The 16,002-nt window shown below is 38.1% G+C and overlaps 2 protein-coding genes across 2 annotated transcripts in view; both read right to left on the reverse strand.

The window, feature by feature from the left end:
* Positions 1-3,668, reverse strand: part of LOC121397645 (vomeronasal type-2 receptor 26-like) — a 31,732-nt gene extending 28,064 nt beyond the window's left edge. Inside the window, exons 1-2 of the mRNA XM_041574702.1 lie at positions 3,607-3,668; positions 622-913 (exon numbers count right to left, since the gene is read on the reverse strand). Of these exons, the coding sequence (XP_041430636.1) occupies positions 622-913; positions 3,607-3,668 (354 nt within the window). The remainder of the gene's footprint in view (positions 1-621; positions 914-3,606) is intronic.
* An 8,524-nt stretch (positions 3,669-12,192) lies between these two features.
* On the reverse strand, positions 12,193-13,135 carry LOC121397673 (olfactory receptor 502-like). The gene has a single exon (XM_041574814.1). The coding sequence runs from the start codon at positions 13,126-13,128 to the stop codon at positions 12,193-12,195; it is 936 nt and encodes a 311-aa protein (XP_041430748.1). The 5' UTR covers positions 13,129-13,135.
* Positions 13,136-16,002: the final 2,867 nt, after the last annotated feature.

Genomic DNA, 16,002 nt, shown 5'->3' on the forward strand with positions numbered 1-16,002 from the left:
ACATGTAAGGTCACATGAGCCAATTAACAGACAGAGTTCTGCCTTTTGCTTCCTCACTTCTTCCTGTTACAGTTAGTGTTGTAGTATTTCTGGTCAGGTGATCTCTGAGGCAGCACAGATAGAGTCACGAAATGGTGGTTCAAGGCAAGAGATGTAAAAGGGCAATATTTATGTAAATATATATTCCAGTTTGGTAAGATTCTTTAATATGTCATTCAATTTGATATAAACTATCTGTTGCTTAAGTATTCATTTTGGGGGTATAGTTTTCCTTTAATTTTATCAATTAACTTAAAAGTAAGTAGCTGTACAATTGATTAATTTATTTGGAGACAATTACTGCACTTTAATCTATTTATTGAATTAACTTATTTAATCTTAAGAGCCTATTGCATGCTGGTTATTGATTAGGTTGTTACCCACGGGGTATCCTTTTCTCCATATATTTTTAAGTACATTTGATTTTCTGACAGTTGTCAGTCCTCGTGTAGAACAATTGAGATCTTGTTTATTTAGGGAGTTAAGAGTTGTCTTTTTTATTTTTTTTATTCAAAAAAAATAAAATTGCTACAATGTTCCTGTATACAACTATGTCAGTTATAATAAGGTCAATTTTTTTACCTGTGGGATTTTGTAAATTCCAAAGACTCTGGCTATAAGAAGAGTCACCTTAGAAGATATGCCATCCACAAATGCCACCAACTTAGGTGAATGACCACACCGATAGTTGGGAGTGGGAACCCCTTTTCCAGAGAAAATGTCAATCATTCCAGTCATTGCCTTTTCTTCGGTTAAACAAGGATCTACAACGTGGAAACCCAGAGTGGTATTGGGCAACAGTTTGGGGTTCTTGTTTATTTCAGTGATAGCATATACAAAGGCCAAGAGATTCTGATAATTCCTGATGTTTATTCTAAGGAAAGAAACATAATTCATCTGAAAACTTTCTATCCGAAAATGTATTGTAAGACTGCTCAGTTCTGACTCACTTACTCTATAAGAATTATAATTATCTTATTAATAATGTTCTTTACTCTTACATTAGAACAATGCCTTTCTTCAAAATAATCCCTCTGCCAAGAATTTTCTCAGTTACACAATCAAATAAAATACTAAGGTCAGGCCACACAGGGCGTTTTGGGGAGATTTGGTCGCCTGGCAACTAATCGCCTCGTTTTTGCGGCGACCAATCTCCTCAAACGCCTTCCCTGAATCTGCGCCGGCTAAAATGAAAAAACGCTGGCACTAATCACACACAGGATTCGTTTTCCGAAGTCGCCCGAAGTTTCCTCGTGAGACTTTGGAAAATTAAAATTTTAGTTTTTTTTGGGGGGGACGACACATTTTTTTCATAAATAACCTTCCATTCAAATTGTGAGTATATTCAAATTTATTTGAGTTAGAAAAAACACATACCTTTGAAATTCAACCTTTGATAAATCTGCCCCATCTCTAGATGCTTGAGAAAGGGACGTGCCCCGAAAAATTTAATTTCCGCATTAAAAATTATTGCATGGGGTTACCTGCAACAACAGTCTTGTGTGCCAGTGTGCTTGCTTTCTACATAAAAATATATGTATCTTTTTCAACTGTGAAGATGTGTGTGACAGGTAGTGATGGGCGAATAAATTCGGCAAGCGCAAATTTGCGATGCATTTCGCCACCAGCGAATACATTTGTGAAACTGTCGAGAAAATTTGCCAGTGAAAAAAAGTTGCACAAAATAGTTGCACACTTAAATATTGTGCGTCAAAATTATTTGCAAAATTAATGCATTTGGACAAAATAGGCGGACATATAAAAATTGTCACAGGTGTAGAAATTGACGCTTGTCAAAATAATTTTGACGCCTATTGACATCAATGCATTGGGAAATTTTTCGCCATTTCGCGAATTTCACAGGAAATTCTTGGGACAAATTCGCCCATCACTAGTGGCAGGCAGGTATTTAAAGGAAATACATTTTTACAGTTTTGCTCACAAAAAAATATCCCAACTCTTGTACACTTCTTACATACAGTTTACATGATAGTTTCAATATGGAATTTTTTAAAAAGGCTAATAAGCCAAACTAAAAAATACATGTCAAAAACTGCCCTTTGACTCTTTTGATTTGGTGTGCCCTGTCTGCTTTTTAAGGGGAACTCCACACAAATAAAACAAATAATAATCATATGTAATGATATCATATGTATAAGAAAATATAATTCTATGTAACATTCTCAATGTGTTCTAAGTGCTAACAATAATGGAAAAGTTAAAAAAAAATTGTACATAAAAATGTATACAGGGAATATGTTTTGAATTATATATATTTTTTTGCTAGTTAGCATTATAATGTACTGTAATTTGATCTTGTTAAATACAAAATTAATTCTATTCATCGCTTTAAAACACATTATGAAAAATTTTGAAATATATTTCATATGGTTGACCTATAATGATGGGCGAATAAATTTGGCAGGGGTGAATCTGCTGCGAATTTCCACATTTCACTGCTGGCGAATAAATTCACGAAATTTCGCCGGTGTCAAAACATTTTGGATGCACGTCGTTCACGTCAAATCAGTCGCATGACAACATTAGGATGCCCATTGACTTTAACGATGGCGTCTAAAATTGATGCGATCACCAGGATTGCCGCAGGCATCAAAATTCACGTTTGGCAATTTTTCCACTGTTTCACAAACTTTGCGGGAAATTCGCAAATTTTTCGGCATAGCAAAACGGGACAAATGTGCCCATCACTATTAACCTACTAATATTTCTGAACCTTTATCAAGACATGAAGAGTAAGCAAACTTACACCCACAGATTTTTTGAAGCCAGAAAGTACTGTATTTTGTGCTGCAACGTTTGTAGACACGTTTCTGGTCGCCATTACTGAGTGGAATTTGGCTTCTTGGTGGACTGGAAAGGAACAAACTTATATGGGCACATTTACTAAGCTCGAGTGATGGATTCAAATGAAAAAAACTTCGAATTTCGAAGTATTTTTTTGGGTACTTCGACCATTGAATAGGCTACTACGACCTTCGACTTCGATTCGAACTAAAAATTGTTCGACTAGTCGACCATTCGATAGTCGAAGTACTGTCTCTTTAAAAAATACTTCGACTACCTACTGCAGCAGTTTAAACCTACGGAGGTTCAATGTTAGCCTATGGGGACCTTCCCCTGCACTTTTCTACGTTTTTTTTTGATCGATCGATTAAAATCCTTTGAATCGTTCAATTTGAAGGATTTTATCGTTCAAACGAACGATTTTTATTCGATCGATTGAAGTATTTGTGCTAACATCCTTCGAATTCGATTTTACTTCGAGGGTTTATTAACCCTCGAAATTCGACCCTTGATAAATCGCCCCCCCCCATGTCTCACAAATGGCTCAGAATTTTAATATAGCGTATAAAAAATAAACATGCTATTTAGCAACACAATAAAAACACATTTAAAAATAATGTTTTGGTGGCCAGACTAGAAAGGCAACAAGTTTTCTTTTTGCTGTGGAATCAAATGTATTATCTAGTTTTGTACAATGTGAAGATTGTCATTAGTCAAGCTGAAATACATTGTATAACAAGATAATGGCAACACAAAACTTACAGTCTACACGTATTGTTGGGTTTCCGTTCAAAGTCAAACTCAACTTGGAACATTAATGTCATGACAGTAATCAGCCCTCCCAAAATGTAATCTCCATCCTGATAATAATGGTCTGAGCTTGGGAATGTGACAGAACATTTAGGCTGCATCCAGTTTCCCACCAGATGAGGGAGCATTAGCAGGATAAATACAAAACAGGGGATAAAAAACATTTATAAGAACCCCTTGGATTAACCTCTGCAGAAGGAATAGTGATGAGGGAAAGCTGAAGGCTCAGTTGTGGTGCAGCTCATCTCAGCCCATCTAGGAACACAACTGTTTACTGAGTTTGCCTTTGTATTTATACTCTTCTATACTTAGGGGCAGATTTACTAAGCTCGAGTGAAGGATTCGAATTAAAAAAACTTCGAATTTCGAAGTGTTTTTTGGGCTACTTCGACCATCGAATGGGCTACTTCGACCTTCGACTACTACTTCGACTTCGAATCGAACGATTCGAACTAAAAATCGTTCGACTATTCGACCATTCGATAGTCGAAGTACTGTCTCTTTAAGAAAAACTTCGACCCCCTACTTCGGCAGCTAAAAGCTACCGAAGTCAATGTTAGCCTATGGGGAAGGTCCCCATATTAAAATCCTTCGAATCGTTCGTCGGATTTAATCGTTCGATCAAACGAATAATCCTTCGATCGATCGATCGCAAGATTTGTGCAAAATCGTTCGACTTCGATATTCGAAGTCGAACGATTTTAGTTCCTGGTCGAATATCGAGGGTTAATTAACCCTCGATATTCGACCCTTCTTAAATCTGCCCCTAAGTGTAGGCCAGCATATTTGCCGCATTATGATTATACCTTACAAAAAAAAACTATTGCTTTCACTATCCTGTAATTTGTGTTTTTTTTTCTGCCATTATAATTTTGAACAGGTCTATTGATAGGAAAGAATTTGTACGATCAAATAATTATGCTCCAATAGACACATTCCGAAAAACAATAACAAATAAATAAGAAACAATAAAAAAGAATATATTTGAATATGGAAAATGTAATGCTATAGATTTTTTTTTTTAATTTACAGCTTGATTTTTATGCGTTTATTATTTGTTCTCAAAACGGGATTACTTTTTTCTTAGATTACGCGGTTAGTAGGTTCAATGGGGCGAATTCCCTAAAGGACGAAGCACCTTACTCTAACGTTAATTCGCTAGCGTAGCGCATTTTCGTTAATTCGCCGATTCACTAACGGACACTGGTGTAAATTCGCTAGTGTTACTTCGCACCGTTACGTCTGGTGATTTCGCGCAATGGACGTAACTACGCAAATTCACTGACGCGCGCATTTTTCTGAACGCTACCTTTTACGCCAGACTTCCTTCGCCACCTCAGACCAGGGAAAGTACAATAAAGTAGATAGGGATTGCTTCAAAAAAAGCGGGCGTTTTTTCTTTTTTTATGGGTGATAGGCTGAAAAAGATCGATTTTTTTTTTTTGGGGCTCCCCTCCTTCCCCCCTACATTTCCTAACTCATGGCACCTTAACTATACAGTGGGCACATGTGTAGGGCAAAATAACAATTTTATTTGATGTTTTGAAGGTTTCCCAGGCTTGTGTAGTGATGCTACATATTCCTCCATTGTAACTTCAATTTGGCGCCGTATGCAAATTAAGCATCGCTAGCGTAACTTCGCTTTGCCTGGCAAATTAACACTAGTGCAACTTCGCAACCTTACGCTACCCCTGAGCGCAACTTCGGATTTTAGTGAATTTGTGTAGCGCTGGCAAAAATACGCCTGGCGAAGTGCGGCGAAGCAGACACTGGCCCAACTACGAATCTTAGTAAATTTGCCCCAATGTGTTTAGAACAATAAAAAATATATATTTTTTAAGTTCTATACTTCTTTTTTATACTTCCACTGGGGATTAGCAAACCTTTTTACCCAACACAATTTCAAGATGAAAATTTGTATTTTGCCATATCTTATTTAGTTGGACTTTGTGCCATTGATACATCTGAGCTAGCCTGACAACTAGATAGTATTGCTTTATTACTTGTAGATTACAGTCTACAAGTTTCCTCTTTAGATCTAGCCAGAAGGCGTCTAACTATAGATTTATTTTCCGTGTCAGAACTGACCAACTGAATATAGGCAGGTTAATGTCCATAGGCTGAAAAGCACTGGTAAATGGGTCCATAAGGAGTTTGCTGACACGGCAAGAAGTAGTAGCCACTCATGGCAATTGATTTTGATAGAAGCAAAGTTTAGCAAACAATATATCTTATATATAGTGATGGACGAATTTGGGGCGTTTCACTTCACAGGAAAATTCGCAAATTTCCCGCGAAATTCGTGATATGGCGAAAAATTTGCAAAACGGCTCCGGCGTCCGTTTTTTTTTTACGACGGCGAATTTTCACGACGGTTTTGTGCATTTATTCGCCAGCAGATTAGCCACGAATTCGAGCCTGGCGAATAAATTTGCCCATCATTAAAAAAAAGTAAATGAATGTAAATTGCAGTAAGTAATTTAGCCCTTTCATCAATTTTACATTTACTTATTTTAAAGGTTAACTTATCCTTTAAATTTTAAATTAAATTTTTAGACTGCAGTCTTAAATCTAGGGGGCACATTTACTTAGGGTCGAATATTGAGGGTTAATTAACCCTTGATATTCGACCGTCGAAGTTAAATCCTTCGACTTCGAATATCGGAGTTGAAGGATTTAGCGCTATTCGTTGGATCGAAAGATCGAAAGAATAATCGTTCCTTCGATCAGAAATTGGCTAGAAAGAATATGGGGACCTTCCCCATAGGCTAACATTGATGCTCGGTAGGTTTTAGGTGGCGAAGTAGGTGGTCAAAGTTTTTTTTAAAGAGACAGTACTTCGACGGTCGAATGGTTGAATAGTCGAACGATTTTTAGTTCGAATCGTTCGTGTCGTAGTCGAAGGTTGAAGTAGCCAATTCGGTGGTCGAAGTAGCCAAAAAAATGCTTCGAAATCCGAACTATTTTTTATTCTATTCCTTCACTCGAGCTAAGTAAATGTACCCCTAGGTCTTTATACCTAACCTTTAAGATAATGTTTAGTATGTTATAGAATGACTTAGCAACTTTTCAATTTGGCTTAATTATTTGCCATCTTCCTCTGACTTTTTCCAGCTTTCAAATAGGGGTCACTGAACACATCTAAAAAAACAAATGCTCTGTAAGGCATATTTATCATGGGTTGAATTTCGAATTGAAAAAACTTTGAAATTCGAACTCAAAAAGACCAACCGAAATTAAGTTGAAGTTTTTTTTTGGTCGAATAGGTCCGTTTTCAATCGAATAGGTCTGTATGCGGGCCGAATGTGAATTATACAAATCGAAAGAATAGCACATTTGATTGAATTTGATTCAAAGTTTTCCCCCTTGGGGGGGAAGATTTATTAAGGGTTGAATTGAAAATTTGAATTTAAATTTTTTATGGTCAAAACTCTCAAATTCAAATAGTGAATTTTTGAAACTTCGAATCGAGTTTTAATTTGAATTGGAATGTTGAGATTCATAATAGTCTGGCCTGAATTCAAATTCAACTATTTGCCACCTAAAACCTACCGAGTTCATGTATATGTCAATGGGAGAGGTCCAGTGACCATTTTTATGCTGTTAGTAGTAGGGATGCACCGAATCCACTTTCTGGGATTCGGCCGGATCCCGAATCCTTCGTAAAAGATTTGGCAGAAAACTAAACCGAATCTGAATCCTAATTTGCATGTTTGAATATGCGAATTAGGGGCGGAAAGGAAAAAGTGGGAAAGAATGTTTTTTGCTCCCTTGCTTTGTGACAAATAGTTGCATGATTTCCATTCCCACGCCTAATTTACATATGCAATTTAGGATTCGGATTTGGTTCGGCCATGCAAAAGGATTCGGCCGAATCCAAATCTTGCTGAAAAAGGCAGAATCCTGTCCGAATCCCAAACCGAATCCTGGATTCGGTGCATACCTAGTTAGTAGCCTTTTTTCAGAGAAAATAACTCAAATCATGTATAGTCAAATTCAAATTGAATTTGATTTGAGTTTTTGGGTCGGGAATATTCTTCAGAGTTTTAGATTCGATTTTTATTATAAATAACCCCCCATTCATATCTCGAGTATAATCAAATTTAACACACACAAACAAAACAGGAATCAGATAAACAGATTTGTACAGGAATAGCACCAGGAACTCACAGAATTGAACCTATAACGGGCAAAGAGTCAAACGCCAAGTCCCTTTAAATATTATTTGAACTTCGCACCATTGCGTGCTGACATTGTGACACCGGCGGCAATGCGCCTATAAAAGGAAGAGATGTGTGCCGTGCGCGCCCTAAGGAACCGGCATTACATTGAAGAGGAGAAGTGTAGCGGGTGTCCCCGCCGCCCCCCTAGACCACCAGGGTAAGTCCTCACAGTAACCATGAAGGGGAGAAAGTGGAAGCACTCCAGGCTACAAAGAAAAAAATAAAACGTTTAAATACAATGGAAGTGCAACTGATTTATCCTATTAATAAATGCACATTCCCTGGTCCCCTGTCTCACAATAAATTCAATAAATATGCAAGTGCATGTGTGTATAAAGACAAGGGTTTTTAGTTACAAAGTTATGATCATAAAATTGGTAAGCCACCCTACCCCGTCAAGGTAAACCCCAAACGGTGGTCCCTAACTGTTTACCTCTGGTCAGTAATATAAAAGCAGTAGTCCTTGGGATCAGTGTCTCCTGACCTTGAGTTTAGTTTTAAAGAGAGGGCTAGATCTTCCCACCAGCTGCTGCGGCTTTTAAAGGGAGAGATTGCCCAAACCAACACCCATTTAAAGGTAAGGGACCACTTTAGTAGAATGGGCAGGTAGGGGGTGCTGAATTTATTGCGAGACAGGGGACAAGGGAATGTGCATTGATTAATAGGATAAATCAGTTGCACTTCCATTGTATTTAAATGGGATATTTTTTTCTTGGTAGCCTGGAGTACTTCCACTTTCTTTCCCTTTGCAAGTCCTCACAGTCTCCTAATCATTATAGTAAAATATCATTCCAAGCATTGTCCCAGTTATTTTATTCAAATTACAATTGTGCCATGGTCAGAACAATCCGTTTTTTTTCAAACCGTGCAACTTTTTTTTAACCATTTTTACTATCCATTAGAGTCTATAGGCATTTTATTCTTAGCGAAACATGGGCAAATATAATTGATTTGAAAATTGCAATCCAGTTATTTTATTCAAATTACAATTGTGCCACGGTCAAAGGGCCACAGAACAATCACCCCAACATTGTTTTCAAACTGTGCAACTGTTTCTAACCATTTTTACTATACAGGCGTTTTTTTCTTGGCGAAACACGGTAAAATGTTTTGCAAATGTAATTGCTATTAAAGGCAGAATTTGGACGGCTGTTTAAAATATGCACTTTTCATTTATTCTTAAATAATGTAGCAGAAACTAGCTGATTAATAGACATGAAACCCTACCTTTCTCTACACTGTCAGATGGACAGTCAACTACTGCTGTCAGATGGAAATGAAATACAAATACATTTAAAACAAATGAAAATATTGAGTTGATGTATCATAGAAAGTTGCTTACAATTACATTTTCTTTTGTTGTGCAAATTAAACGTTTTTGTGAGGAGTTCCCACACAATATTGGTAAATGACTTTGGGTCTTTTCTGTTTTTCAGCAGAATATGTTGACATTTGCAATATTCTTCAAGCTGCCTTACAAGCTATTGGATATACTCTTTAGCCAAAGAAATTAATATGATTTCCTTATTTGTAAATAGAATTGCATAAAAAGTCTGCTTAGCTTTTTGTTAAAATAAGAGAATTACCCACATAAAACATAATCCGTCAAAAGGAACACTTTGAAAGTCCGATGCCTTGTTCTTTTGCGACACCATTACCGTTATCATGCCTCCAATAATGTAGTCACCATCTTGATAGTAATGTGGAGAATGGTGAAAAGTGAGGGAGCAGTTGGGCTTGGACCAACTTCCTACCACATGTGGAATCACCAGCAAAATGATCACAGAGCAGAGAAGGATACTCATTTCTAAAACTGAATTCCTTGCTCTAAAACCTCCTTTTCAAAAGAAACAGGAATGCAGTGATATTTTGCATCAGTAGGGTTTAGTTGTGTGACAGCTCAGCTTGAGTTCTGTTTGTTCACTGAGCTTGCCCCATATTTTATTCTCTTTCGCCAGAAGTATAAAATAGCAAGCATGTCATTTTGTCAATTATAATTAGAGGAAATTACATGTTACAAAAATACTTACAATGATATTATTTATGTGTTTTTTTTTTTCAGCATCACAGCCAACCAAAATTTCTTACCTGACTCACATTATAAAAATCTCATACAGTGTTATCACATTATTCTCATAACCAGTTAAAAACGATAACGAATGAACAAATGTCAATATAAAATTTTTTTTTATAAATAAATCTATTTCGAGACTCTCCACGTTATCCTTCAAATTTTATATCAGTGTTGTCCAACTTCTGTGGTACCGAGGGCCTGAATTTTTCTGACCTACATGGTGGAGGGCCAATAATAGAAGCCAGCATTGGCCACTCCCTGTTTTTATACTACACCCACTTTAAACCACACCCATGTCACTACAAGACCACATCTACATAAATGGCGGTAACACACCAAAAAATCAAATGGTTGATGCTCACTGCAGGGATATCACTCATGGCACACCCAGGGAGCATAGGAAAGGCAGAGTATGGCTCACACAGGGAGCGTGGGGTGGGCAGAGTATGGCACACACAGGGAGCATGGGGCAGCAGATTATGGCACACCCAGGGAGCATTGGGAAGGCAGAATATGGCACACACAGAAATCATGGGGCAGGCAGATTATGGCATACCCAGGGAGCATAGGGAAGGCAGAGTATGGCACACACAGGCAGAGAAGGACAGGCAAATTATGGCTTACCCAGGGAGCATAGGGAAGGCAGAGTATGGCACACGCAGGAAGCATGGGGCGGGCAGAGTATGGCTCACACAGGGAGCATAGGGCAAACAGAGTATGGCTCACACAGGGAACATAGGGCAGGCAGAGTATGGCACACACAGGGAGCATAGGGAAAACAGAGTATGGCTCACACAGGGAGCATAGGGCAGGCAGATTATGGCACATACAGGTAGCATAGGGCGGGCAGAGTATGGCACATACAGGTATCATAGGGCGGGCAGAGTATGGCACACACAGGGAGCATAGGGAAAACAGAGTATGGCTCACACAGGGACCATGGGGCACAGATTATGGTACACCCAGGGAGCAAAGGGAAGGCAGAGTATGGCTCACACAGGGAGCGTGGGGTGGGCAGAGTATGGCACACACAGGGAGCATGGGGCAGCAGATTATGGCACACCCAGGGAGCATTGGGAAGGCAGAATATGGCACACACAGGAATCATGGGGCAGGCAGATTATGGCACACCCAGGGAGCATAGGGAAGGCAGAGTATGGCACACACAGGCAGAGAAGGACAGACAAAGTATGGCTTACCCAGGGAGCATAGGGAAGGCAGAGTATGGCACACGCAGGAAGCATGGGGCGGGCAGAGTATGGCTCACACAGGGAGCATAGGGCAAACAGAGTATGGCTCACACAGGGAACATAGGGCAGGCAGAGTATGGCACACACAGGGAGCATAGGGAAAACAGAGTATGGCTCACACAGGGAGCATAGGGCAGGCAGATTATGGCACATACAGGTAGCATAGGGCGGGCAGAGTATGGCACATACAGGTAGCATAGGGCGGGCAGAGTATGGCACACACAGGGAGCATAGGGAAAACAGAGTATGGCTCACACAGGGAGCATAGGGCAGGCAGATTATGGCACATACAGGTAGCATAGGGCAGGCAGATTATGGCACATACAGGTAGCATAGGGCGGGCAGAGTATGGCACACACAGGGAACATGGGGTGGCAGATTATGGCACACCCAGGGAGCATAGGGAAGGCATACACAGGGATCATATAGCAGGCAAAACAGATAAGGAGACACGGAAACATATCAGGACCACTCTAAGATGTTCTACATAGAGTGACACAGTGCTGGTGCCCCTTCAGCAGTTTGTACGAGTGTGAACAGGTGAGCAATGTGGCTAGTTTCAGTCTGGGACTTAGGTGTGAACAGTAGCCGTAACAGAAATTCGAATTTAAAAATACGAATTTTCAATTGTCCCTTGATAAATCTGCCCCCTAAAATTAGATATTGAATGTTTAGCCTGTAGCCAAAGTTGTGCCACTTGTTGCTTTGGTATGTGCTGTTTAGAGTACCTTTTGGGTTTGGGTTCCAAAGCCACCCTAATAGAGGCACGGTGCATACTGATCCATTCTTTGAGCTGTCTACAAGTTTTTCCACAGTACACAAGCCCGCAAGGGCATTTAATAATGTATACAACATTCCTAAATGTACATGTCAAAAAGAAGGACATTTCAAATGTTTCACAAAAATCAAAATAAAAAAAACTTAGGATAGCATAAAAGAACTACAATTCAGGATAAGTTTTATTGAAACTTTATTTTGTGTCCAGTTAGAATTAAAATGATCCCTGGCAAAGTTTTAACCTCCTTGATTTGAAAAGAGCTCTCTTTACATCTTTGTTTCTGAAGGTATAAATAAATGGATTTAAAAGAGGAGTAATGAAAGTAAATATAAGGGCAAGGTACCTGTCATAACGAGAGCCCTTTGGTACAACATAGACTGTGATAGAAGTGAGATAATCCAAACCTGCTACGGTGAGGTGGGAAGAGCAAGTGGAGAAAGCTTTCTGTTTAGATTCGGCACTGTTAATCTTAGCAATAATGATAATGATATGGATGTAGAATCCAACAGTTATAATAAATGGGAGAGCAACAGCAAATAAAGCCCCTGAGTTTGCAAGCACTTGAGCAATGAAGGGATCAGAACAAGCCAAGGAATGAAGAGGAGCAAAATCACAAAAGAAATGATTGACTTCATTACTGCCACAGAAGTCCAACATAACTGTAAAGATGAACGGAATAGCTACAGTAATGATTCCAACAATCCAAGGTAGAATAGCAAGTTGTACACACAACGTCTGGGTCATGATAGAAGAATAATGCAGTGGGTTGCTAATAGCCAGGTTTCGGTCAAAAGCCATGACTGCAAGAAAGTAACATTGTGCTGTTCCCAGTGTATCAGTGACAAACAGTTGTGTGAAGCAGCCAATGAAAGATATTCTGTTCTTACCTGCAATAAGGTTAGCTAAAAGATTGGGGATAATGGAAGTCACAAACATCATTTCCGTTGCAGCCAATGTGCTAATAAAGATATACATTGGGGTATGAAGGGAAGGTTCAGTCCTTACTAGAAAAATTACAGACAAGTCCCCAGAGACGCATGTAATGTAGATAAGCAACATGGCACAGAATAAGGGAATCTGGAGCTGGTGTAGATCTGAAAAAGCCAATAAAATAAACCCTTCCACAGATGTCTTATTGACTTTATCCATCAGGTTTGAAGAGACCACCTATAAAATGGACAAAGAAGTTACTTTATACAATTTTGGAATCTTACATTCCTGTTTTTTACACTTATACCACAATTGAGAGATTTTTTTCAATTGTCTTATGAAATTGGCACTAATGGTCATAGAAATGGGGACCTTTCCCTCTATTACATTTAGGGGGTGAAGTTATGCTTAACCCTGGTCAGGCTTTTTGGTGCAAAAGTAGAATTTTCAATTTTTAAAAAAAAATAAATTATATTTTTCGAGATTTATAAAAGCCCAATGCAGCAAAAAGCCCGAATCCGAAAATCTACCATCTCAGACTCCTGAGATTGTTTCAATGGCAGAGGTCCCTATTCTATTTTGATGTTTCTGTGGTCGGGGTTGGAATTATCTTAAAAATCCAACTTTTTCAGACTTTTCGTGCAAAAATCCGAAACTTTTGGGCTTTTTTGGAAAGAGCCCAAAAATAGAACGAAAGAAATCATATGATTCAGGTTATCACTCTATTTTATTTGCCTGTCCACATGGCTACACAGCAGCTTGTTTATATAAACTATAGTAGTACTTATCTGTTATCTACTGTGTATCCTGTGCTTGAATGGCTGTCCCCATGGCTACACAGCAGCTTGTTTATATAAACTATAGTAGTACTTATCTGTTATCTACTGTGTATCCTGTGCTTGAATGGCTGCCCCCATGGCTACACAGCAGCTTGTTTATATAAACTATAGTAGTACTTATCTGTTATCTACTGTGTATCCTGTGCTTGAATGGCTGCCCCCATGGTTACACAGCAGCTTGTTTATATAAACTATAGTAGTACTTATCTGTTATCTACTGTGTATCCTGTGCTTGAATGGCTGCCCCCATGGCTACACAGCAGCTTGTTTATATAAACTATAGTAGTACTTATCTGTTATCTACTGTGTATCCTGTGCCTGAATGGCTGCCCCCATGGCTACTACAGAAGCTTGTTTATATAAACTATAGTAGAGCTACTGTAGCAAACACACCAGTTTTACCAGTTCAGCACAACAGTACATTATGGGGCCCATAATGAGGAAAAATAGTTTTTTTTGGCCACTTAGACCGAATGGGCTACTTCGACCGTCGTCTACGACCTTTGACTTCGAATCAAACGATTCGAACTAAAAATCGTTCGACTATTCGATAGTCGAAGTACTGTCTCTTTAAAAAATTCTTCGACCCCCTAGTTCGCCACCTAAAACCTACCGAGGCCAATGTTAGCCTATGGGGAAGGTCCCCATAGGCTTCCTAACAATTTTCTGATCGAAGGAATATCCTTTGATCGATGGATTAAAATCCTTCAAATCGTTCGATCGAACGATTATTCCTTCGATCATAGGAATAGCGGTAAATCCTTCGACTTCGATATTCGAAGTCGAAGGATTTTACTTTGACGGTCGAATATCGAGGATTAATTAACCCTCGATATTCGACCATAGGTAAATGTGCCCCTATATTTTCATTTTTTTTTTAAATACATTTTTTTGTTAGTTATACTGTTCTTTTAAAGAATTTAAGGAATCCAAATCCCTTATCCAAAAAACCCTAGGTCCCAAGCATTCTGGATAACAGGTCCCCTAGCTGTATTTGCATGACATACGTTCAACTGAATGCTGCTTTTGTCTGTCCCTTTCTTTTTTCTGGGTCTCTGGGATGGTAATACAATGTAAAATAAAATGTCAGTTCATCAGATGACTTCTGCTATGTTGTTTAAATAAAGGTGTCATTTCATTGAAAGTTGATTCGAAGTTTATTTTGTTCACAATGCAAAAAAATAAATCGTTTTGGATGGATATTCCGTTTAATGTATTCATTCTTTTCTTCTCTATTTTCCTTTATTGAGACAATATATTTTACTATTTATTATTATTTATTTTTTTACTAATTTATTAAGCGATTTGTGGGTTCGGTAGCTTAAAATATATATATATATATATATATATATATATATATATATATATATATATATATATATATATATATGATGAGTGTAAAAAAAAATGGAAATAAAGCAATGTAGTAATGTGGATACAACATATGCTTTTCGGGAGATAATTCCCACTGATTATAGAGGAGACAATTACAATTACAGGGAAAATAGCCGCAGTGAACTGCACTGCAAATGCAAATAAATGCAGTATCACGTATAGAAGTGATGTCTGTGGCTTTTGAATAGACCATTTTTTGATTTCTATTTTTTAGCACATCATACAGTACCTCTTGCATTTGAGACGACTTAGCATATTTATTATTAGTGATGGGCGAATCTGTTAAAACTCACATCATTTTGAGGCGTGACAATATTGATGCGAGCGACAGTTTTTATATTATGTCCAAATGAATTAAAATAAATTTTCATCCAAATAATTTTAATTGTGGCAATTTTTATGCGTTCGACAATTTTGATGCGCAGCAATTTTTTTTTGTTGCATCGAATTTTCACCGCAGTTTTGCAAAATCATTTGCGGGTGGCGAAATTCACCAGAAATCCATGCCTGCCGAATTTTTCGCCCATAATTATTTATTATTTAATCATTTATTGTTTTAATTAGCTTATTTATAATGTATTTATTGAGTTCAGCTCCTCATCTACAAGAAATGGTGTCTGATATCTTACATAACGTAAGTGCTTACTGATTATTACATGATCACGATATGGCTTGAATGCATTTTATTATTATAGATTAGGGAGTGAAGTTGCGAATTTACCACGAAACACATTGAAGTCAATGGGCATCAAATTTATTTTGATGCGATAATTTTGATGCCTTCGTCAAATTTTATATTTTGTCCAAATGCATTAAAGTCAATGGGTGTCTGAATAATTTTGACGCGCAACAATTTTTA

This window comes from Xenopus laevis, chromosome 8S, assembly GCF_017654675.1.
Source record: "Xenopus laevis strain J_2021 chromosome 8S, Xenopus_laevis_v10.1, whole genome shotgun sequence".
NCBI classification, from domain to species: Eukaryota; Metazoa; Chordata; class Amphibia; order Anura; family Pipidae; genus Xenopus; species Xenopus laevis.

Excerpts from the sequence above, each read along its gene's own strand:
- LOC121397673 (XM_041574814.1), bottom strand. The coding sequence starts at position 13,128 with ATGGATAAAGTCAATAAGACATCTGTGGAAGGGTTTATTTTATTGGCT.